Raw genomic sequence first — 23,820 nt, forward strand, 5'->3', positions numbered from 1 at the left:
CATCTTGTGTGATTAAGGTAGAAGAGGGGAGGGAGGATGCTGGAATGTTATAGAAGAGGCAATGTAATACCGCTGGAGGGCTCTGTGGTGGGGGAATCTGTTTTGAAGGGCTCTGTGATGGGGGATCTGGGATCTGTGATATGGGGGATCTGTTATGGAGGGCTCTGTGATGGGGGATCTGTGATATGGGGGATCTGTTATGGAGGGCTCTGTGATGGGGGATCTGTGATATGGGGGATCTGTTATGGAGGGCTCTGTGTTGAGGGAGTCTGTAATGGGGGAATCTGTTATTTGGGGCTCTGTGTTGGGGAGTCTGTAATGGAGGGCTCTGTGTTGGGAGAGTCTGTAATGGGGGATCTGTGATGGGGGGCTGTGTGTTGGGGGAGTCTGTGATGGAGAGGAGTCTGTGATGGGAAAGGGGGGATTATGTGATGACGTGATTCTGTGAAATACTAATAAGTTTATGTTAATTAAAATTGTTCTTTATTTGTATTGTTTTTTACCAGTTTTTTTGCACAACAAATAAGATGTGTGCAAAGGAATTTGTTCCTATTTTTTTCAAACTATAGTCCGGCCCCCCAACATTCTAAAGAACTGTGAACTACCCCCTTTGTTTAAAAAGTTTGAGGACCCCTGCCCTAGAGACTACAATGGCGGTCATCGCAACTTTTTATCTTGCACGGTATTTGTGTAAAGTTTGCATAATGATGAAGTTACACCGAGTAAATAGATACCTAACATGTAATGCTTCAAAATTGCACACGCTTGGAGAATGGCGCCAAATTCCCATAGGCGACACTTTAATTTTTTTTTACTGGTTACAAGTTTTGAGTTAACCCCTGTCACATTTTTTATTTCATTTTGTCTTATTGCAGAGATTTCCCTTCACTTCCTATGCCATAGCATAGCATAGCCAAACAAAAGTGAGGAATTTTCTGCAAATAAAGGGAAATTCCTTTTCCCATTTTACCACAACTAGTGTCCTCATTGGAAGATTTCTCCTCTATTATTTTTCTTGGGACAACCCAAAATTTCGGATTTTCTTTTTCTTTCACTTTCAATGATTATGATAAATAGAGAGGGTTAATCTCCCCAATGTGGACACAGACACTAATACAACCTGACAGGTGTTCTAATCCTTCTTCACTCTATCAAAAAAAAAGTTTTGACTTACGTTATACTTTAAGGGCCAGATTCAGGTAGGGAGCGCGTAACTCTATGCGGGCGTAGCGTATCCTATTTACGCTACGCCTCCGCAACTTTGACAGGCAAGTGCATTATTCACAAAGCACTTGCTCCGTAAGTTGCAGCGACGTAGCGTAAATTGGCCGGCGTAAGCCTGCATAATTCAAATGTGGAAGATGTTGGCATGTTTTATGCAAAATCATCGTGACCCCACGTAAATGACGTTTTTTACGAACGGCGCATGCGCCGTCCGTGAAAGTATCCCAGTGCGTATGCTCCAAATTAACCCGCAAAAAGCCAATGCTTTCGACGTGAACGTAAATTACGCCCAGCCCTATTCGCGAACGACTTACGCAAACAACGTAATCGACGAAAAATTCGACGCTGGCCCGACGTCCATACTTAACATTGGCTGTGCCTCATATAGCAGGGGTAACTTTCCACCGGAAAAAGCCTTATGTAAACGGCGTATCTGTACTGTGACGGCCGGGCGTACGTTCGTGAATAGGCGTATCTAGCTGATTTACATATTCTAGGCGTAAATCAGCGTACACGCCCCTAGCGGCCAGCGTAAATATGCAGTTAAGATACGATTCTAAGAATCAGGCGCATAGATACGACGCCGCACACTCAGAGATACGACGGCGTATCTGGAGATACGCCGTCGTATCTCCTACCTGAATCTGGCCCTAAGTGTGCATAGTCTTGACATATGTTTATTTTAATTTATAGTTTTCCACCTTACATTATTTACAATGTCTAAAAATGTAATAATTCAGGCAATAATAATGTCAACTAGAGAGCAATTAAAAGCCTGGTAGATTCTTCAAACATTTTACTATTCTGAAAGACTTTACAGAACCAATAATTTTTTCTGCTAGCTAGCAAACGAAATCTTTTAATGTGTTAAAAATTGAAGCTCAAAAGTGTAGTACAACCTTGATAACTAATCTCTCATTTGTATGTTGACTAAATTATGAACTGAACTGCATAGAAAGCGAAGTTCTTTAGTTTATCTGCAGAGCTCCTGTGTGCTGTAGATAAGAACTGGATGTATGACCCTCACCTAGCCCAGTCTAGTTTGCTTACCAGTAAATAGCTCAATTTTTGTTGTTAAATATTAATCCAGGAATAGGAAATGTCTCATATCTCTAATTTGTCAGATGTGGTAGCAATGAATTTCATTTGTATTTACTCTTAAAGCGGACATGTCATACACAGTGTTTTGTGCATTTGAAAAAATAGCAAAAAATATATTCACTTTACAAGATTTGTAAAAGATGTGTTAATGCTACTTATTTAGATAGTTTTGCCAAAGCATACATAATTGCATTAACATACATGGTTCCCACAATTCACTTCACTTTCGACGAGAAACTCGAGCATGTGTATGCTAAGGAACCCGCGCATGCACAGAATAAAGTATGAGACGGGAGTAAAAGTAGCATTTGTAATGGAGATAACACATTTTTCACGCTGTAACAGATTGAAAAGTGCAAATTGTCTCTTACCAAACTTTTACTTAACACGCAGTAACATGAAATTAGCAAAAGCAGCCCCCAGGGATGTGCCAGTGGAATCGAACTTCCCCTGCCATTGTATGTATTGTACGTCACCGCGTTTGAGAACGAGGAGATTTTGTCTTGACCGTGTGTACGCAAAGCAAGCTTGTCGAGTTCCTCGACTAGCCTAACAAGGAACTCGCCGAGGAAAACGATGTGTCTTTTCCAACGAGTTCCTCGGGTTGTGTGTACAAGGCCTTACAGTTTTGGTAAATCAACCCAATTGATCCAAGGCATGTTGCATATACAATGTAAATGGTAAGACCAAACTTATTTTTTAGTATGAATGGAGTAGGAGGAGTAAGTATTTTATTTCTGTTTGTAGCCCTGCTTGGGAGAGTTACCCACTCCATTTGCCTTGGGAACATTTATCTCTGGTATAGAAAATTATCGAAAATCACAAATCTTAAAATTATCTCAGGAACAGGAGGGGAGGGGTAACCTTCCAACGGAGATAGCGGTTCTGGTGACAACTTAGAGGGCACTATTCTTCACTTTGAGGTTTACTCTCACTTCCTGTGTTGCTTCTTGGACATAGCAAAAAGAAAATCATGTAAAGGGTCTTAAACTGTTCTCTATTCTATTCAATAAAGTTTTGGCTTTACATACATTTAAATGCTGTATCTCAGATCCAGTATAGCAGGTGAATAGGAAATGTGGAATCAGGTAACAAGGGCTTTATGGTGATTGTCTCACCGCTCACATGACTGTTTTTTCCAGGACACACTGGCTTTAGCATAATTCAGTGTAACTGATAGCATGACTGTTTTCATGAGGCCCTTGTCGCTTGTTCCTTTTTTGACCACCAGTTACATTGCAGGATTCAATTTCTTGATTATGTTTTTTGGAAAATAATCCTGTCTGTGACTTACTTAAACCTCTTTCTACCAGCGGCTGATATTAGCAGCTCCTGTGGGCCCACCTCAGCATGCAGGCTGGAAGTGACAGCTGAGGTCTATTGGTAGGTCCAAGAAGCAAAACAATCATCTCCTGAGCTTCTGGTCATTCTAAAGACTGCTCCATAGGACTGCTCGGTAGAATCAGAAGAAAACACAACACTTCTGTGTTGTATTTATATCGGAGGGATGTGACATTACAAGTAATGTCATGGCACTTCCTGTGAGCATGGAGGCTTGGGCAGAGCTACTATCGATCTCTCTCTCTCCTCTCCTTTCAGCAATATATCACTGCTATAGCAATCTGGCTGTTAGCAGCCAGCAATGGATCACCTTAAGGCTGCATTCACACCTGAGCGTAGCGTTTTGCAGCGTTTTTTGCCGCAACAAAACGCGGCATTTTTTACCACGATTTGCCGCGACAAAACGCTGCTTTTTTTACCGCAATTTTTTACAGGTCTAGGGTCACCAAACACCCAAATTCGAGCGACAAAAAAGGGTCCAGAACTTGTTTGGGCTTCATGCGTTCGGCGTAAGGCGTTTTGTAGTGGAGATGTGAACCATCTCCATAGAGAATAATGTATTTTTTCCCCTCTAGCGTTTTGGGGCGTCGCGCTTCAGGCGACAAAACGCTCAGGTGTGAATGCAGCCTAAGAAGTGACCTGCTTCTGTGTAGCCGCATGGGGGGGGGGGTTGGATACAGACCCTACATGAAGAAATAATACGCATTATAGGAAAGTAAAATAAAAGTAAAGGAGACAAATAAACAATATACAGTTTGTGTGGTATATAAATACACACTTTTTTAAAAGTTGCCATCTTGCTAATTTGTGTCCTCATCAAGGTAAATTGATCTGTCAATGTTATGCTAAAAAATCTACGTAAACCATTTTTACCCTCTGTGTGCTTCTCAATTTAGTACTAAACGTGGGATAAATCTCTCCTAAAGAAAAACGCAAACATTCATTCTAAGCTTTAATGTTCTGCTACATTACATAAATTTCGCACTCATATGAAAACATTTTATTCAGCAAACTTTGTTGATCATATATTGGTGTAAATATAAGAAGGGGGGGGGGTGCAAATTGTGTAAACACTGCATTGGGAAAAATTATAGGAAAGTGCACATTCTTTAACATTATTTACTATTTAAACGCATTAAAGCCCTGCCTGTCCCAAAAATAACAAAACAATGTATATTTCCTAAATGCAGAACTGAAACTTTGCTGAAATGAAAAAAATGCTCAGGTTCTTAAATGAATAATACATCTCCTTTACAGTCCTGCAACTCTGAAAAGGGGGCCCAGCTAAGAACGTTAGCTGAATTTTTAGGTACAAGGTTTTTGGCTAACTTTGGAAAGACAGTTGGATATAATTGAATTAGCTCAGTTTAATATACTATTCACATGAACTTATTTCTTATATATTATTATTTGGTTCATATATATACAGTTTCAGTTCTGCATTTACAATATATATATATATTTTTTTTGGGACAGGCAGGGCTTTAATGAGTGTAAATAGTAAATAGAAACAATTTGCACTTTCCTACAATTCTTCTCAATGCAGTGTTTACACAATTTGCACACCCCCTCATATTTACACCATTATATGATCGACAAAGTTTGCTGAAAAAAAGAAAGGAAAATTAAATATTTTCATTTATCATTCACTCCTTTAAATTTACCTTTATCCGGACTGCAGTATTTATAAAGTTTAACCTGAAAATGGAGTGGCAGATTTTGAGTCTGTGCTCATGCAGGCAAGATAGAGATTCAGTACATAACACCTTACCCATACAATGTAAAAACAAAGAAGAGGAAGTGCTTATAAACCTGCCAACCTTTGGACCTCACTAGCCCTGCAGATTATGACAGCAAATAGAACTGGTATCTTAAAAATAGGACATTATCTCTTTATGGAGAGGAAGTCAATTATACAGACTGACACATCAGGATGTGATGTGGGTGGCAGTCTCTAACCTTTAGTGGTGACTGATGCCAACAAAGCTTTATACGCAACTAAGTTATGTTTTGCATTAATATCTATACATTTTTGCACAGTTTGTAATTAACCATGTGTCTACCATGGTACGTTTATAAATGCCATGGTCATAAAAAACAAGTGGATAAATCAAGCTCACAGCTGTTGCTGCAGCTGTGAGCTTGATACCGACTTCAAGAGAGCCGCCCGATTACTTTTACAGGGCTCTCAAACAGCTTTCCCCAAGCAAACAGGATGAACTTGGGGAACGTTCATTACCTGTTCCCTTTTGCGACTAATGACCCCAGAAGGGATGTGTATTATGTCTCTTTCAGGGTCACATCTGTTGTTAGTCAGCTAGTGCAGAAAAGCCTGCAGTTATTCCAACAGTTATCCAACACGATCTGTGCATTGGAAGGCAGGAGAGACATGGGGGTTTAATAGACCCCCAATGTCTCCATAAAGAGGACCCATCACCTGCCCATGCTATAACCTAGGAGGCTTGTTAGCCCTCTTGTGATGGCAATAAATAAAAATAATAATTTATATATATATTTTTTTATAAAATAAAATTAAAAAAATATAGAAGCTCCTTTAATCCCTGCACACACCCCATATACAAAAAGGCACAGCATAGGGCGAGCATGTGTATGTAAACATTAGTCACACCATGTATGTTTTGTCAGAAACAACCATATGTTTATTTTTGAGGCATTAAAGTATTTTGGAGATTTGTCCTTAAAATGCACCTGTTCTTGCAGTATAGGTTTTTGAGAAGAAGTCGTTTGAATGAAAGATATTTGATTTAACTTGATATATATTTTGGAATAAAAAATTTGGGAAGTTTAGTGTGTCTGGGCAGTAAAACTTGCTACAATGAACACAAAATAGACTCCTATATATGATTAAAAATCCACTAGAGGGCAGTTGATATAGCATTTCACAAAATCAACTAGTAGCCACAAGACAGAGAAATGGTATAGAGTTTGCCCTTTAGTAGAAATATATAGAGAATTAATTTTACCCAGTGAGCTTAGAAGCTTGGCTATAAAAGCCAGACACTGCATGTTATAGCTGTGCAAAGTGTAAGGGAGATTTTCCTACTAGTGTCCCAAACTATTGCAAAGGATCCATCTTACGTTAAAACGCCAACCTATGTGCTAACATTGAAAACATATTGGTGAGGGTGCAATGCTAACTTTTTTTTTTTAAATGGACAGAACTGTTGGCTTATAATTTCCAAACTGTCCAGAAGAGTTATTTATTCTTTTTTTTAGATGCTATACAGTAATCCAAACTAAAAATACATCTGACCCATTATGATTAAAGTATATATATTTTTTTAGTTTTGGATTGAGTGGAGATTGTTTAGGTTATTATTACTACTTCCTCCTCTCAGACTTCAATTGGCACCTAACATCTTATGCCTCGTACACACGATCGGTCAAACCGATGAGAACGGTCTGATGGACCGTTTTCATCGGACCAAACCGATCGTGTGTGGGCCCCATCGGTTATTTATCCATAGGTTAAAAAAAGCAATCTTGTTTTAAATTTAACCGATGGATACCTAACCGATAGAAAAAAAACGATCGTTAGGAGGCACAACCATTGGTTAAAAATCTACGCATGCTCAGAATCAAGTCGACGCATGCTTGGAAGCATTGAACTTCGTTTTTTTCAGCACGTCGTTGTGTTTTACTTCACCGCGTTCTGACACAATCGTTTTTTTAACCGATGGTGTGTAGGCACGACTGACCATCAGTCAGCTTCATCGGTTAACCAATGAAAACGGTCCATCAGACCGTTCTCATCGGATGGACCGATCGTGTGTACGCGGCATTAGACGCCCCCAACAGAGTGCCCTTTTTTCAAAGATCTAAGGGATACTATCCTTGTCACAACTGTAATGTTTGTGTTATTAACAAGGATAAAAGCAGAAAAATATGTTCGTTTAAATCACACACCACGGGCAGAGTTTATGATATTAATACCTTCATCACTTGTTCTTCTCTTAATGTCGTTTACTTGCTGATTTGCCCATGTGGCCTTCAATATGCCATGCATGTTCGGGTCAATGAACATATCACAAATATTAGGAAGGGTTTTCCAAAACATACCGTTTCCCGACATTATTTGGAGCACCACAAAACGAACCCCAAGGGAACCATCTTTATAGCCATCGACAGGTTTAATCCTCATTGGCAAGGTAGTACGTCCACGCGAGAAATTTCTAAGCTTGAAACTCATTGGATTTACGACCAGAAATGTTATACCCCTTTCGGTTTGAATGTCGACTGGGATATAAATTGTTTTATTAGCAATAGTTAATTATTATTCTATATTGTTTATCTGTTTGCTTTTTTTCTTTTATTTATCTATTCTTTTTATTTACACATTTTTTATAATTTTTCATTTATTTTTCATATATTCACTGCAGGTTGGGACTCACCCCCCCCTCTTTTATTTTTAATTCACTGCAGTTTGAGTATTTGATAGGAGCCTCCTTTTTTCTTCCTCCTCCTAGAAGGGTTTTTATATATACATATGTTTGTCTATATTGCATTAATTTGTATTATGTATTTTATTGCCCTTTTGTTTAAATTATTTATTAATGCTTTTAAATGTATCCATTTAATTTTGGAATGTTTGGAACGCAAATATGTGGCCAGTTTCGGGACTCGCGGTCATTTCCGGCTACACTGTGTCATCCTGTGTCCCGGATGTTTTTTCTGGATGTGCCTTCCTTTACTGGCCATCCCCTCTGTGGCCGCGTCACTTCCGGTGTGCGCTGCTGTTACGCCCGCCGGGCGTGAGGTTGGAACACATTGGTTTCGGTTTTGAGCTTTATCTCATTAGCGCGCATGCGCGAGTGCGGCCGCCATCCGTCACCCCGGAAGCGGTGATTGCGGTCTTTTGCTACTCCCTCATCCTCAGGTTAGGGTGGACACACCGCGCCTGCGTGTCTATTCAAGTGTGTGCACACTGCCTGATCATCTATTTATGCGATCGCGCTGGGCCTGCATGATCAGGGACGTTTGAGGTAAGTAATTGTGCACAGCTGCTTTTGCAGCCATGCTGGCCTATTATGGGCCTGCTTTGCTTTGGAGCAAAGGTATATATTTGGGCGTGCTTTCTATCTTTGGCCACGCCTCTGCTATCCATATTGGATGAAACATGTCAGGCTGGCTGATACAAGTACGCTATGAGCCGCGGAGTTCTTTTATGTTTTGATGCCTGTTTACCTGTTCGTCTTTTGTAAGTACCAAACAATAAATTGCGTGTTGCTTTTACCTACGGGCTTCACTATTGCTGTTTCCTCTCTGCATTTTTGGTTACACTCTTGCTGATGAACGCGATATACACCTTCTTTATGAGTTTTGGATGCTTCTTGTCTTTGATGCTGTCTGTGGATAATCGTTTTCTACCTATACATCCGGTTGGAAGTGTGACTGCCATTGACCCCTGCATTATTTGATTTTTTATGCCTATAATGATGTCTTTCTGGTAAGCAGTTTGACTGCACAGGGTGTGGTGTGTTTCTATGTCTGCACACTGAAGACTTGGTGGAGGTCCTTCATTTCAACTTTATTAATGATAATACTCATTTGGACATTATTAACCAATTCATTTCACTGGAGCGCTGCACTATTGAACTTTTACTATTTTTTGTTTGCCTTATCTACAAACTGTGCTAGCTGCTCTGTTTCAATACCATTGTTTTTTAGCGCAGATATCTGTTCACCCTTTTTTATTACTGCATCTGCCCCAATTAAAGAGATTTGCCTTCTCTATCTGTCATGTTTGGTGTTATGATTGAAGGTGAATGCAGGGGCGTCGGGAGGGCGGGGCTTGGCGGGCTGGAGCCCCGAATGGGATCCCGAAAAGCCCCGAGTCTCGGCCATTTACTTTAATATTACTAGCCCCGAATCTGCAAATCAGCGCGGCAGGTCTCTCCTTTACACTATCGCATCAAATCACTCCCCCTTCCTCCCCCTCCCCTACCTTAGTCACACAAGCCTGAAAGCACTGCAGGTCCGTGCAGGGGAGGGGGGCTGCCTGTCTTCCCTGTCATCCAATCAGGCAGGGCTGTCCCTCCACGTTCTCCAATGCCTCCCGAGTAAGCTGGAGTTGGTGGGCGGAGATGGGGTGTGGCTGCCTCCTCTACTCCTCCCAAAGGCTCGTTCATTGGCTGATCCTGGAGGAGAAGGAGGAGAGCACACAGGAGCCACGAGTGTTTGTATCTGCAGCTACACAGTCCTGACCCTGCTGCCATCAAGGTCTCAATGATTTCCCACCTTCCAGCTTCTACAGATAAGTTGACCATGAGGTGAGGAGTTGCTGCCTTCACAGTCACACAGACTGTGTGTGAAGTGAGGTACTGTCGGTAGTATGGAAATCAGGTGACAATGGAAGCACCACTACATCTGTTTACCTGTGTACTATCATAGCACATGAAAAAACTGTAACACTCTATGGTCATGATTTACTAGCCTCACTTTCCTAGGATCTCCCACAACTGGCATTCATGGTTTTTAGCACTCTTTGATCCCAGGTGGATCATTATCACCACACTACAGTGGGTCAATCACTTTGAATTATTATTCAGCAATATACTGGATTAATACCCATTCTGGGTTAAACTATTGACCCCAATCTCCTATTTCTGTTCTAATGCCACTGCTGAATATATGATTGTTAAAGTGTGCGCATGTGGCTCTGAGCTTATCTGAGTGTCTTTTTAGTTCTGTGACATTGTTGTCCCAATTTTATTGGTGCTCTGGCGGGTTGCTGGTGATTGGGCCGGCAGACTGGACAATATGCTTAAAATACAGTAACATTTTCATATTTTTTTGCTATACCGCAGTTGGTTCTTTTGTAACATCCCTCTGATTGGTCATTCTTGACCCTCTGTCTGTTTTTGTGTTATATGGTTACCATTGGTAAAGGACACTACCCTGTTGGTGAGTCAATATGCTGTCATTGTGGAATACATATTATTTGTTTTTATGTGATTGAGTCCTGGTAAGGTGCCTGAACAAGTTGAGCATCCTTTGTTATCCTTTGTTAGGCGGGTGTCTAATTTACCTAGTGGTAACGCCGGTGATCTGACGATATGGTTCCGGCTATGGAGATGGTTTCTGTAAGGACTGCGCAGGGTGCAATCCTTGCCGACAGAAATCTCCGAACCTCGGCTGGCATCCAGGGCGACATGGAATTTGAGGTAAGTGGCCAGTCGGCCGAGGTTCGGAGATTTCCGTCGGCAAGGATTGCGCCTGCGCAGTCCTTATAGGAGCCATCTAGATAGGGGAACCTTAACGACAAGTCACAGGCCCTGCGTGCCCCATGAACATCAAGGCTACATTCACATTGGCGATTAGGGCTGGTTTGAATAGTAGCAGCAGGTATCCGAGATTCCCATTGTGATTGTTAGCAGGCCCTCTTCACTATAATGTGGCCAGTGGTTACCTGTGGTGATTGCTGCTGGATGCACTTTGTGTTTTTTCCAACAGCAATCCCTGCAATTAATCACTGGCTATGCAGAGAGTCACCAATAGCTGTGGCAACTGACCAATTGCCATCATAGTGAAGGGGGCTAGCTGCTGAAAGCTACAGCAAGAACTGTTGGTACAATTTGCACCAACCCTAAACACTGGTGTGAAAGTAGCCTAAATAGTCCTGTTCCTTCCCCCTGCCCCCAGCTAAGCAGATGGGGTCCAGGAAGGTTTTAGTTGTAATTGCTGGAGACCATATGGTTACTCAACAGTGTCTGAAGTAAACATTAATAGTGCTGTTCCTATCCCTAGTTCCCTGCTGAATTTACAGAAAATACTGTAATGGCTAAAAGGACTTATGGCTCAGTTACACTTGTGGTGCCCTCTGAAGAGCAATCGGCACTCTGATTGCTTTTCAGAAGGCATTTGACAGGCAGTGAGGTGTTATATATTGCATCCTCATTATAGTCAATTAAATGGGTTGCGTAAAGGGAGCCGTAGCATAGTACGTGACATTTCTACTCGCAACAGTGCCCCAGGTCTTTTACAATCCTGTAGTGTATACTGCAACATTTTTTTTTTTTTGCCATGCGACACTAAAGTGTTCGGGTTTGGCTTGAAGAAAAGGTGGCAACCCTAATGTCAGTCCCCTCTACATTAATGCATATACATTGTGTTATATAATTTTATCTGTGGTGTATATTGGTCTCAGCATAGAAACATTCTTAGTTCTGTCTAGTGCAAAAAATGAGGGAGTGAGGTAACAGCAGGGGATGTCATGGTAATAATCTGCAGAAGGATTCAGGCCTTTACAGGCCTTGCTTGTTTTGGTTAGCACTGGAATCAGATTGCATGGGTGTTCACACCTATGCGTTCCGATTCCTTTTTTATACACTCATTTTATACTTATGCGTCACTACAGTGATAGCTTCTTTGTATACATTTCACATAACCTCCTATACATGAGTCATGCAATCTGTACACCCACCCCCTTCCCATGTTATGCGAGTATAGGGGTGCATAGAAAATGCATGGAGTGCGCTTCGAGTATAGGCGGTGTATATGGAATGAATGGAATGTGCTTCGAGCGGGTTGTTTTTGTGCGTTTTGCAAAATTAAAGTGGGCCAGTCTGGATGAAGTCCAGGGCCAAATTTTTGTCCCAGTCCAGCCCTGGAGGGGAGGAAGGGGGAATGCTGAGTTGATGAAAGGGACAGTCAGACTGTGATGGAGGGAGTCTGTAATGGAGCTGGGTCCTGTAATGGAGCTGGGTCCTGTAATGGATCTGGGTCCTGTAATGGATCTGGGTCCTGTAATGGAGCTGGGTCCTGTAATGGAGCTGGGATGTGTAATGGAGCTGGGTCCTGTAATGGAGCTGGGTCCTGTAATGGAGCTGGGATGTGTAATGGAGCTGGTATGTGTAATGGAGCTGGGTCCTGTAATGGAGCTGGGATGTGTAATGGAGCTGGGATGTGTAATGGAGCTGGGATGTGTAATGGAGCTGGGTTCTGTAATGGAGCTGGGTCCTGTAATGGAGCTGGGATGTGTAATGGAGCTGGGTCGTGTAATGGAGCTGGGTCGTGTAATGGAGCTGGGTCGTGTAATGGAGCTGGGTCGTGTAATGGAGCTGGGTCCTGTAATGGAGCTGGGATGTATGATGGGCAGCACCGGTAGGCCAGGCAGAAAGCAGCAAGTTAGCTTACCTCCCTTCACACAACACCACCTCCCTGCGAAAAACACCCGCAAAATGACCACCCCGTATCCCCCTGCGGTGCCACCACCGACCTTCGGGCTGAAGCCCCTGGTCTTTTTGGCACCTAGCAACGCCCCTGGGTGAATGTAAAAGAAAATCCCAAATTTTCGGTTGTCCCCAGAAGAGTAATTGAGGAAACATCTTCCAATGATGACACTAGTTCTGGTGACCTGGGGGACCCCAAGGAATTCCCTTAATTTACAGGGTTTTCCTCTCACTTCCTGTTTGGCTATGGTATAGGAAGTGAAGGGAAATCTCCCCAATGGGTCACGGATGGCAACATTTTTTTTATCTTACTGTATACAAAATGAAAAAGAAAAATAAACTTTTCACTTAAGTTTTACTTTAAGAAGCACTAAAATAAAGTATACCATTGCTTGTTGCTGTCTTACAGTGCTGAAAGCCCAGCATTGCTGGAACATTACAAAGGATGGCAGAAGGAGATATCACCACTTTCAGCGCTGTAACTGAGAAGTTTAAACTCCCAATGGGAAACTACAAGCAACCAAGACTTCTATACTGCAGAAATGGAGGATTCTTCTTGCGCTTACTTCCAGATGGAGTGGTGGATGGAACAAGAGACAGAGATGACCTCAACAGTAAGGCTACAGACAAAAGTAGAAAATAAGCTGTTTCTTAAAGTGTATCTGAAGTCAAAATGATATTTTTCCTTTTGGATAGAGTGGGAATGGAATTGGAACCCCTGTTACATATTACTGTTGTCTGCAATACCTCTGTTTTGTCCTGGTGTCGCGGGACTTGAAATAGGGGGGGATATCTTTCTTGCAATAGTGAAACGCCCACTTTGGGATTTCTATGGTTCAAGGAGACAAATTGGCAAACAGAATACTAGACAGCTACACAATTTTGAAAAAGAAAGACAGGAAAAGCGCCTCTAAGTTATCTGGTTTAATTGTAATAACAGGTGCAGGTATCCAACACTTACATTTAAAATAGCAGGAAGAAGGATAGAAGTGATGGTAGTCAAGTGGAGCCGGGCTGTGCCTGCAATCTGTGAAAAGATCTGAGTTCTGAAGCCGGGAGAGCCGAGTCTGCAGTTGTGTAAGAGCGCTGTTTAGACAAGCCGCTCGTCTGCTGGATGGTGACGTCAGGGGGACGGTGGCTGACAAGGTTCACAAGGATACACAACGCATTTCAGAGCGTGCACTGGTCTGTAGAGAGTCCTGCGCGCTCCTTTCTTTCTTGAGAAAGGAGCGCGCAGGACTCTCTACAGACCAGCGCATGCTCTGAAACGCGTTGTGTATCCTTGTGAACCTTGTCAGCCACCGTCCCCCTGACGTCACCATCCAGCAGACGAGCGGCTTGTCTAAACAGCGCTCTTACACAGCTGCAGACTCGGCTCTCCCGGCTTCAGAACTGAGATCTGTTCACAGATTGCAGGCACAGCCCGGCTCCACTTGACTACCATCACTTCTATCCTTCTTCCTGCTATTTTAAATGTAAGTGTTGGATACCTGCACCTGTTATTACAATTAAACCAGATAACTTAGAGGCGCTTTTCCTGTCTTTCTTTTTCATGTATGCTCGAGTTGACTTCACTCTTGGAGAGCAGCCCATGGTTACCTGTTGATATCTGCCAAGTGAATACATCTTATTAGCATGGACTCTTGTACTCACATTTATGGACTTTAATAACTAATTTATGAAATGCTGCTGTCATTATACCCTTGTTTTTACCTCTCATGTTGATTATCTTCAATGAACTCCCTGAGCGCTGTAATCCTGTGTTATTTTACACAATTTTGAAAGGTAACAATAACAATTTAAGAATGGTCATCTGTGTAAGTAGTAGGTGAGGGAAGGGCGAAAACATAACAACACAATCCCGCAAGATACAGTATATGTGTACAGTAGCAAAGACTGCGGTTCAGAGAAGTAAAAACCCATTTCTTCCATGGAGACTCTACAAAAAGGGGTTTCACTTAAAAGTTTGAAGAAGGGTTTTAAACATTCTAAAAATATTTAACTTTGTTATATTATCTGCATGAAGCAGCTTGGGGTTTTTGTCCCGTTAACCTGAAGGTTGAACCTCTCTGCATTGTTATTTATTAGCTAAATTTAATGTAATAATTTTTAGTCTATTTTTAATTTCCATTATTGAGATTCTCCAAAGTCATGTTTTCCTAAGGTGTTATCAATATCAACTAAAAACCAGACTGACCTGACATGCCCAGGATTCTCTACTTGTTCTTATATCAATTCTGGAGAACTGAATTATTACTAAATTAGAAGTGGGCAGTTTAAGCTTAGAGATTAGCACTTTCTTTTTACTCTGTACTGCAGGGGTAGGCAACCTCTTCTCTCCGGCTGTTTTGAAACTACAAGTCCCATGAGACATTGCAAGACCCTGACAATCACAAGTATGACTCCTAGAGGCAGAGGCATGATGGGATTTGTAGTTTCACCACAACTGGAGTGCCGAGGTTACCTACCCCTGCTGTACTGCAATCTGCTTCTTCTACAAAATGTACTGTCATTTCTCTATAGGATACCTGCACTTTACCAGCAACAAAAGATGGACTAGATCTATCTGGTGCTGATGCTATTAATTACGCACAGTGGTTTCATAGATTTGTGTAGCAACATATACATGCTTGCCTCAAATCTCTGTTAAATCAACAGGCCAGCAGGTGACTGGTTGCTGCCTGATGTTCCTGACCCTATAGGGCAGAGCCATTGTGCCCTACCCTCAACCCCCCCCCCCCTTTCGGGTCAGCAGAAGTCTTGGTATTATAGGTTTAGCTTCACTAGAAGGTGAGGAGGATAAAAACATAAAATATATGATTAAATCTTTCCCAAATACATGGCAGTCACTGGAAGCTTTCCTCTTTAAGACAGTCTACACAGGCAAAACACAGTTTCACAAACTAAGCTCTAAAATGGTCAGAAATACACTTATGCATACTGTACATGGATATTTTTCCTTTATCTTCATGTAGCAAACTACAGGTATACCCTACTTTTAAGTATAGAAGTTTAGTGTAGACTGTACATTTTATTTTCAAAAGTTTTCTCAACTAGTTTGGAAAACAGTGAAAACCAGAACATGTGAGGTTGCTGCTTACAACACTCTTGATTCCCCTAGTTTTTTTATGAAATATTTTATTAGTTTACTGAAAAACTAATCACAAATAGGTTTTTTTTGTGAACTTTGGTATTATTTTAATAACATTTTCTCTTTTAGTTCAGTTGCAGTTAAGTGCAGAAAGCATTGGTGTGGTTTATATCAAGAATGCTGATACTGAGAATTACTTGGCTATGAACGAAAATGGTATTTTATATGGATCAGTAAGTATCTAGTAACACCCCTTAGAAATATACTGCAATGCCTGTTTTATAAACATTTACAGGCAGCTTATATGGGGCCTGGCAGTGAGAGGGGGGTAAGCTGGGACTTTGGGGCAAATTAAACATAAAGAAATGTGTGCATCTGAAAATGGCACATATCCAGTACAGGAGGTCCCCTAGTTAAAAAACTTCCGACTTACAAATGACTCCTACTTACAAATGGAGGAAGACAACAGAAAGTGAGAGGAAATCTACCTTTATTAAGATAAATACATTCTTGTAAGAGTTATTATGGGAAAAAGTTACATCCACTGATGCTTTATCACCAATCCTTGTTTACACAACCACGCAAAATTTTCCAAATACAATTGTCATTGGGACAGAAAGTCGCTCCTCTGCCCCCCTCTGCGCCGGCGCCTCCATTCAGACTGAGGGCACCCAGGCCATGACAGCTTTCGGCTTCACAGCTGGGCACTCACTGTGCATGCGCTTTAGGAATGGACAGGCGATCTTCTGGGACCTGTCACTTGTCCCAGGCGATCGCCTACAGGGAAGGGCCGTCTAAGGCGATATAACGAGTCGCCTAAGCGGTCCCTGGGCGGAAGGAGGAAGTGGGACAGGAAGTCCCACTCCTAACGAAGCCCCCACTCCCCCCCCCAAAAAAATGACATGCCAAATGTGACATGTAAGGGGACGAGGAGTGATTTAAGCTGAAGTTCCACTTTTGGATGGAACTCCGCTTTAAGGACAAACCTACATACCCTATCTTGTTTGTAACCCAGGGAACCGCCTGTACTGTATCATTGGGGAACTCATTTACAGTATTGATTGTGTTAAAATATATCGTTCAATAAAATATATGCATTAAAGCAACATGCTTTTATGCCCTAAGGCAACCTGATCGTTTTAATAGGATGACAATGCGCTTTCCGTTGCTTTTTTGCAATGGTCCGGAAAGCAGGAAGTAACTGAAGACATGTAAAAGAAAAAAGCTCAAAACAAGTAAATATGATATACCCGTAATTTCTATTTATTTACTAATGCTAGCAGCAGAAGGATTACTAGTTAATATTGATTATTGACTTGCTTTTATAGCTGAAAAGACAGAATCTTGTGCAGTAAAAGCCTACCTGCAAAAAAATATTGTAGGCTTTTAAACTAAAGGTCCTCTTTAATTTAATATCATTAGTAGTTGAGTGGTTATTGCTACTACAAGTCAGGTTTTTTTTTTTAAATGTTCACTGGCTATCAGAATACTTCATCCAGGAAATGCTTGCTGTGGAGGTGAAAGGGGAGCAAAGTTTTTAGAATTTATGCCAAGGTCTCTAAAATGTTGATGCCCATGACATCTAGTGAATAATTGGGGAAACTGAAGGTCAAAAGTTAATTCCCTACTTCTTCTCTCTCAACTTCTATTACCAGCATTGTCCCCTATTAAGCCTCGTACACACGACCGAGGAACTCGACTGGCGAAACACATCGTTTTCCTCGTTGAGTTCCTTGTTAGGCTGTCGAGGAACTCGACAAGGCAAGTTTCTCCATTCCCGTCGAGGAAATAGAGGACTTGCTCTCTTTTTGGCTCGTCGAGTCTCTCGTCAGTTTCCTCAACGAAAATGTACACACGACCGGTTTCCTCGGCAAAAAATATCTCCCAGCAAGTTTCTTGCTGGTTTTTGCCGAGAAACTCTGTCGTGTGTACGAGGCTTTAGGGTTGCTAAGTATACTGATAGCTCTTATCTGCAGCCTGTCCTTATTGTATGGTAGGCATACTTTAATTTAGGATCAAGGCCACATATTGTGCCAGGTATTACAGAGAGCAAAATAAAACTTTTGCTGCAGGTCCATATACTATGAGCTAGTTTCACGTAGCTCGACGTTTAGTTTGGCCGGCGTAGCGCATCTCATATGCGCTACGCCGACGTAAAATAGGGCACCCAGACCATTATTCACAAAGATCTGGTGCCGGACGTTGCGCCGGCGTAGGGTAAATAGGCAGGCGTAAGTGGGCGTGTTGTATACAAAGTAGCCATGACCCCATGTAAATTTTTTCACTAACGATCCACGCATGCTCAGAGTCATGTCGCATATACTCCCTAAGATACGTTGGCTCAATGCTTTCGACGTGAACGTAACCTACACACATCCCCATTTACGTACCACTTACGTAAACGACGTAAAATTTGACGGCTGTTCCGGCATCCATACTTTAACATTGGCTGCGCCTCATATAGCAGGGGTAACGTTACGCCGGACATAAGCCTTACGTAAACGGCATAGCGGGCGCAAGTACGTTCGTGAATCGCATATCTAGGTCATTTACATATTCTACGCGTAAATCTACGGAAGCGCCCCTAGCGGCCAGCGTAAATATGCACCCTAGATACGACGGTGTACTAACACTTACGTCGGTCGGAGGAAGCTAGAATTCAGGCGTATCTAGCTACCAGAATGGCACGCATAGATACGACGGCGCAACTTTCTACTTACGCGGCTTATCTATAGATACGCCGACGTAAGAGCTACGTGAATCTAGCTCTATGTATGTATGCTTCTGACTGGTGGAGAATGGACCATTCTCTCAAATGCTATTTGTCTTTCCTAGAAGTATTTCTAACTGCAGACAAAAATGTTTCAATAAAAATAACCCTATACCAAGCGTAATCATTCTAATCCACATGTATTATGTGTATCAGTTGTGAGAAGAACATTACAATGATCAAAAGTGGTTTTATTAATTGCAAAGCACCTCCTATGGTGACAGAAATCTGCAGCCGAAGCAAATTTTAAAGACATTCCAGACAGAGCCACAGTAGTGAGGCCAGGGAAGCATCGGTTTCAAGTGCAGACCAAAAGCATCATTTGCTTAGCCAGAATCTTTCCTTCAGAATTGCCATCCAGGTCCTCTATATATAACATTAAAGTTTTGTTTCCCACAAGCAATGAACTCATTTTTTTTTCTCTGTCTTTCTTCTCCAAGATGACAATGAATGAAGAATGCCTGTTTTTGGAGACTATAGAGGAGAATAACTACAATACATACAAGTCAAAAAAATACTCTGATTCAAACTGGTTTGTTGGCATTAAGAAGAATGGGACATGCAAACGTGGTTCACGGACTCACTATGGCCAAAACGCCATCCTGTTCCTTCCATTATCAGTGTCAAGTGACTAGAGATTTTCAGCCAGCCCCGACGACTGATCTGCTTTCAAATTCATACTGTTACATGTTATTTGTGGTATTGCTGTAAACTATTATATTGTACTTAAGGCCAAATCAGTGTATTAACAGGAAGCGCTTACAAAACCCCAATCTTACAGTGTGGCATTTTCATCCCAACTGCAGTATTTATGGCCATGCTGACTATAGTCTGGGGAAAACCACTTTATAAATTCATTAAAAGCATGGGGCACAGGATGCTAAGCATTACAAAAAAACAAATCTTTGCTATTGTGTTATTGATGGTGAAATAGCTGTGAAAAATAACAAATGATTAGGCTATTCTAATGTCTAATGAACCAGTGGCCTTAATTCATCAGGCTGCAATCTCGCTTAAAGCCTCGTACACACGACCAAGTTTCTCGGCAAAAAACAGCAAGAAACTTGCTGGGATTTTTTTTTTGCAGAGGAAACCGGTTGTGTGTACATTTTCCGACGAGGAAACTGTCGAGGATCCTGTAGAGCCAAAAAGAGAGCATGTCTTCTTTTTCCTCGACGGGAATGGAGAAAATTGCATTGTCGAGTTCCTCGACAGCCTAACAAGGAACTCGACGAGGAAAACGATGTGTTTCGCCCGTCGAGTTCCTCGGTCGTGTGTACGAGGCTTAAGATGTGCTAAAAAGTGCTAAGCCCAACTGAACGTTTAGCTTAAACACAAGAGTTCACCTTTACCAAAATCTGAAGATGGAGACGTCTGTAGATAAAAACAAGCTGAATGGTTTTGACCAAAATTTAATGCACCAGTCATTTGTTGGCTTGGCAGTTTGGTAGAGAGCATAAACCAATGGGGCATTACCATTCACAGCATACCTTGAGTGTAAGGCCCCGTACACACGACCAGTTTCCTCGGCAGAATTCAGCTTCCGACCGAGTTTCTGGCTGAATTCTGCCGAGAAACCCGGCCGTGTGTACACTTTCGGCCGAGGAAGCCGACGAGGACCTCGGCGAGGAAATAGAGAACATGTTCTCTATTTCCTCGTTGTTCTATGGGAGCTCTCGTCCCGCCGAGCTCCTCGGCGGCTTCAGGGCTGAACTGGCCGAGGAACTCTATGTGTTTGGCACGTCGAGTTCCTCGGCCGTGTGTACGAGGCCTAATTGTTTTGGAAAACCAATACATTTATGGGTTTAGTTCTGCTTTAACGACTGCCGGTTTGATCATAATTTGAAGTTTTGCCAAAAATATGTAGAATACGTATCGGCCTAAACTGAGGAAAAAATATGTTTTTTTTTTTTATGTATTTTTGGGGTATATTTATTAAAGCAAAAAGTAAAAAATATTGCTTTTTTTTCAAAAATTTCGCTCTATTTTTGTTTATAGCACAAATAATAAAAACCGCAGAGGTTATCAAATACAACCAAAAGAAAGCTCTATTTGTGGAAAAAAAAAGGACGTTAATTTTGTTTGGGAGCCACGTCGCAGGACCGCGCACTTGTCAGTTAAAGCGACACAGTGCCGAATCGCAAAAAGTGGCCCATTCATTTAGCAACAATATGGTCTGGGGCTTAAGTGGTTAAGCACCATTTAACACTTCTTAAAGTGGACCTTCACTTAAACATGAAAGTCCCCTTCTTCGGCCTCGTACACATGACCGAGTTTCTCAGCAAAAACCAGCAAGAAACTTGCTGGGAGATATTTTTTTGCCGGGGAAACCGAGGATTTGCCGAGGTCGTGTGTACATTTTCGTTGAGGAAACTGTCGAGAAACTCAACGAGCCAAAAAGAGAGCAAGTTCTCTATTTCCTTGACGGGAATGGAGAAATTTGGCTCGCCGAGTTTTTTGATGGCTTCACAAGGAACTCGACGAGCAAAACGATGTGTTTCGCCCGTCGAGTTTCTCAGTCGTGTGTACGAGGCCTTCCTTCCATTCTTTAACAAATTTGGTGTGTTTTTAATTTTCTTTCTGGGAGCGAATACCCCACTTACGTAATTCTCGCCTAGGTAGTTTGTCCCCCCCCCCCCCCCCACCAAATGTAACCATCTGGGACACATCACACCCTCCAGGAGGCTGCAGCACCAGTTCCACAGCACATGCGCAGTGAGGAGCTGGCTCTGAGACTATGAAAACTGATATCCAAGAAGGCTCAGAAGAAGACAGTGCTGAACTTCTAGGGCTGGTAAATAGGCAGTGGTAAATGCTGACCTCTAAATTGTTAAAAAAGAAAAAGAAAAATTCCTCTATAAGAGATGTTGCAGATTGTAGAATCAAGGCAAGTGGGATGATTCACTAAAGGAGTAGAGACTGTTCTTTTAGCAAAGTGAATGTTTTAGGTGTGGTGTTTTTTTCTAGACTTTTCCCTCTAAGTGAATGTTTGCTAAGCTTAGTAAACAAATTGAAGCTGTGCTCAGTTTAATACAAAATACCTTTCAAGAAAAAAAACCTTGTTTTCCTAAAACATGATTGAGTAATGAAAGTGAACACCGTTTCACCTTATTTATGATAACTTAATAATTTGTTCTTTAGTTAAAGCGGGGGTTCACCCGAAAAACAAATTTTTAACATTAGATTGAGGCTAATTGTGGGAAGCACAAACGGGTGTTTTTTTTTTAAATCAATGCAGTACTTACCGTTTTAGAGATAGCTTCCGGGTATGGTCTGCGGGACTGGGCGTTCCTATTTGATTGACAGCCTTCCGACCGTCGCATACAGCGCGTCACGAGTTGCCGAAAGTAGCTGAACGTCGGTGCGCAGGCGCCGTATAGAGCCGCACCGACGTTCGGCTTCTTTCGGCAACTCGTGAAGCGCTGTATGCGACGGTCGGAAGGCTGTCAATCAAATAGGAACGCCCAGTCCCGCAGACCATACCCGGAAGCTATCTCTAAAACGATAAGTACTGCATTGATTTAAAAAAAAAAACACCCGATTGTGCTTCCCACAATTAGCCTCAATCTAATGTTAAAAAAAAAAATTCGGGTGAATCTCCACTTTAATTAAACCCCTATGTTCACTTTGCTTAGTGCAGGGTGAAATTGTATTCACTGTGAATAATTTTTTTTTAACAACAAAATGTTCCTTTTAACCACTTCCATACAGGGCACTTATACACCTCCCTGCCCAGACCAATTTTTATCTTTCAGCGCTGTTGCACTTTGAATGACAATTGCGCGGTCATGCAACACTGTACCCAAACTAAATTTCTATCATTTTGTTCCCACAAATAGAGCTTTCTTTTGGTGGTATTTGATCACCTCTGGGATTTTTATTTTCTGCAAAAAAAATTACTGAAAATTTTGAAAAAAAATTGTTATTTTTTTTTGTTTCAGTTATAAAACATTGTAAATAAGTACGTTTTCTCCTTCACTGATGGGCACTGATGGTACTGCACTGAGTGTTCTTTTTTTGTATAGGTGAAAAGACAACACTAAAAAAAGCTGTTAAGGGTGAAAGTTTGGAAACTGCTCTGCCTTTGGTACTATAAATGAAGAATGGAATCAAAACTCATGATTTAGATGTTCTTGTACGAACTTCCATAAAAAAAAGAAGGAACCTGAAAAAGAAAACTTTTAACGTTGTATTAAAACCAAAACAAAAAATGTATTAGGTGTGGTGTCAGCATTATTTAGGCTTTTCCCTCTATTTTCACCTGGTGATCTGGCAAGTAACACACCTCCTTGTATTAGGGCTCATTTACACTTACTTCGGCTTCAACACACATTAAAGGCTAGTTTACACTTGCTTCAAAACATGGCTTCGGACACGCTTTGTTTAAAGCTTTCTGAACGCCAGTCAAAGCTCCTGTCCAGGGGCGTTGCTAGGTGCCAAAAAGACCAGGGGCTTCAGCCCGAAGCCAAGCCAAGCCGGGGGGGTGGGCGGGGTGGAGTGGCACAGGGTGACCTACCTGACACATACCCAGACCTACGTGAGTGTGTGTATGTGTCAGTACACACTGACATAACCTGCATACACTAACACTGACCTGTTTTGACTACACTGACCTGACTACACTACACTGACATGACCTGCATACACTACACTGACCTGACCTGCATTGCATACACTGACCTGACCTGCATTGCATACACTGACCTGACCTAGATACACAATCACTGACCTGACTACACTGACCTGACCTGACTACACTGACCTGACCTACATACACAATCACTGACCACACTGACCTGACCTGACCAAACTAACCTGACCACACTGACCTGACCTGACTACACTGACCTGACCAAACTGACCTGACCACACTGACCTGACTACACTGACCTGCATTGCATACACTGACCTGACCTGACCTGACTACACTGACCTGCATTGCATACACTGACCTGCATTGCATACAATGACCTGACCCGCATACAATGACCTGACCTGCATACACTGACCTGACCACACTGACCTGACCACACTGACCTGACCTGACTACACTGACCTGACTACACTGACCTGACTACACTGACCTGACTACACTGACCTGA

General features: G+C 42.0%; 1 protein-coding gene across 1 annotated transcript in view; it reads left to right on the top strand.

Moving 5' to 3' along the window:
• Window positions 1–19,770, top strand: part of FGF1 (fibroblast growth factor 1) — a 165,718-nt gene extending 145,948 nt beyond the window's left edge. Inside the window, exons 3-5 of the mRNA XM_040344607.1 lie at window positions 13,267–13,471; window positions 16,078–16,181; window positions 19,159–19,770. Coding sequence (XP_040200541.1) covers window positions 13,303–13,471; window positions 16,078–16,181; window positions 19,159–19,353 — 468 coding nt within the window. The 5' untranslated portion in view covers window positions 13,267–13,302 and the 3' untranslated portion in view covers window positions 19,354–19,770. The remainder of the gene's footprint in view (window positions 1–13,266; window positions 13,472–16,077; window positions 16,182–19,158) is intronic.
• The last annotated feature ends 4,050 nt before the right edge of the window (window positions 19,771–23,820 follow it).

This window comes from Rana temporaria, chromosome 3 (genome assembly GCF_905171775.1).
Source record: "Rana temporaria chromosome 3, aRanTem1.1, whole genome shotgun sequence".
In the NCBI taxonomy this organism is placed as follows: Eukaryota; Metazoa; Chordata; class Amphibia; order Anura; family Ranidae; genus Rana; species Rana temporaria.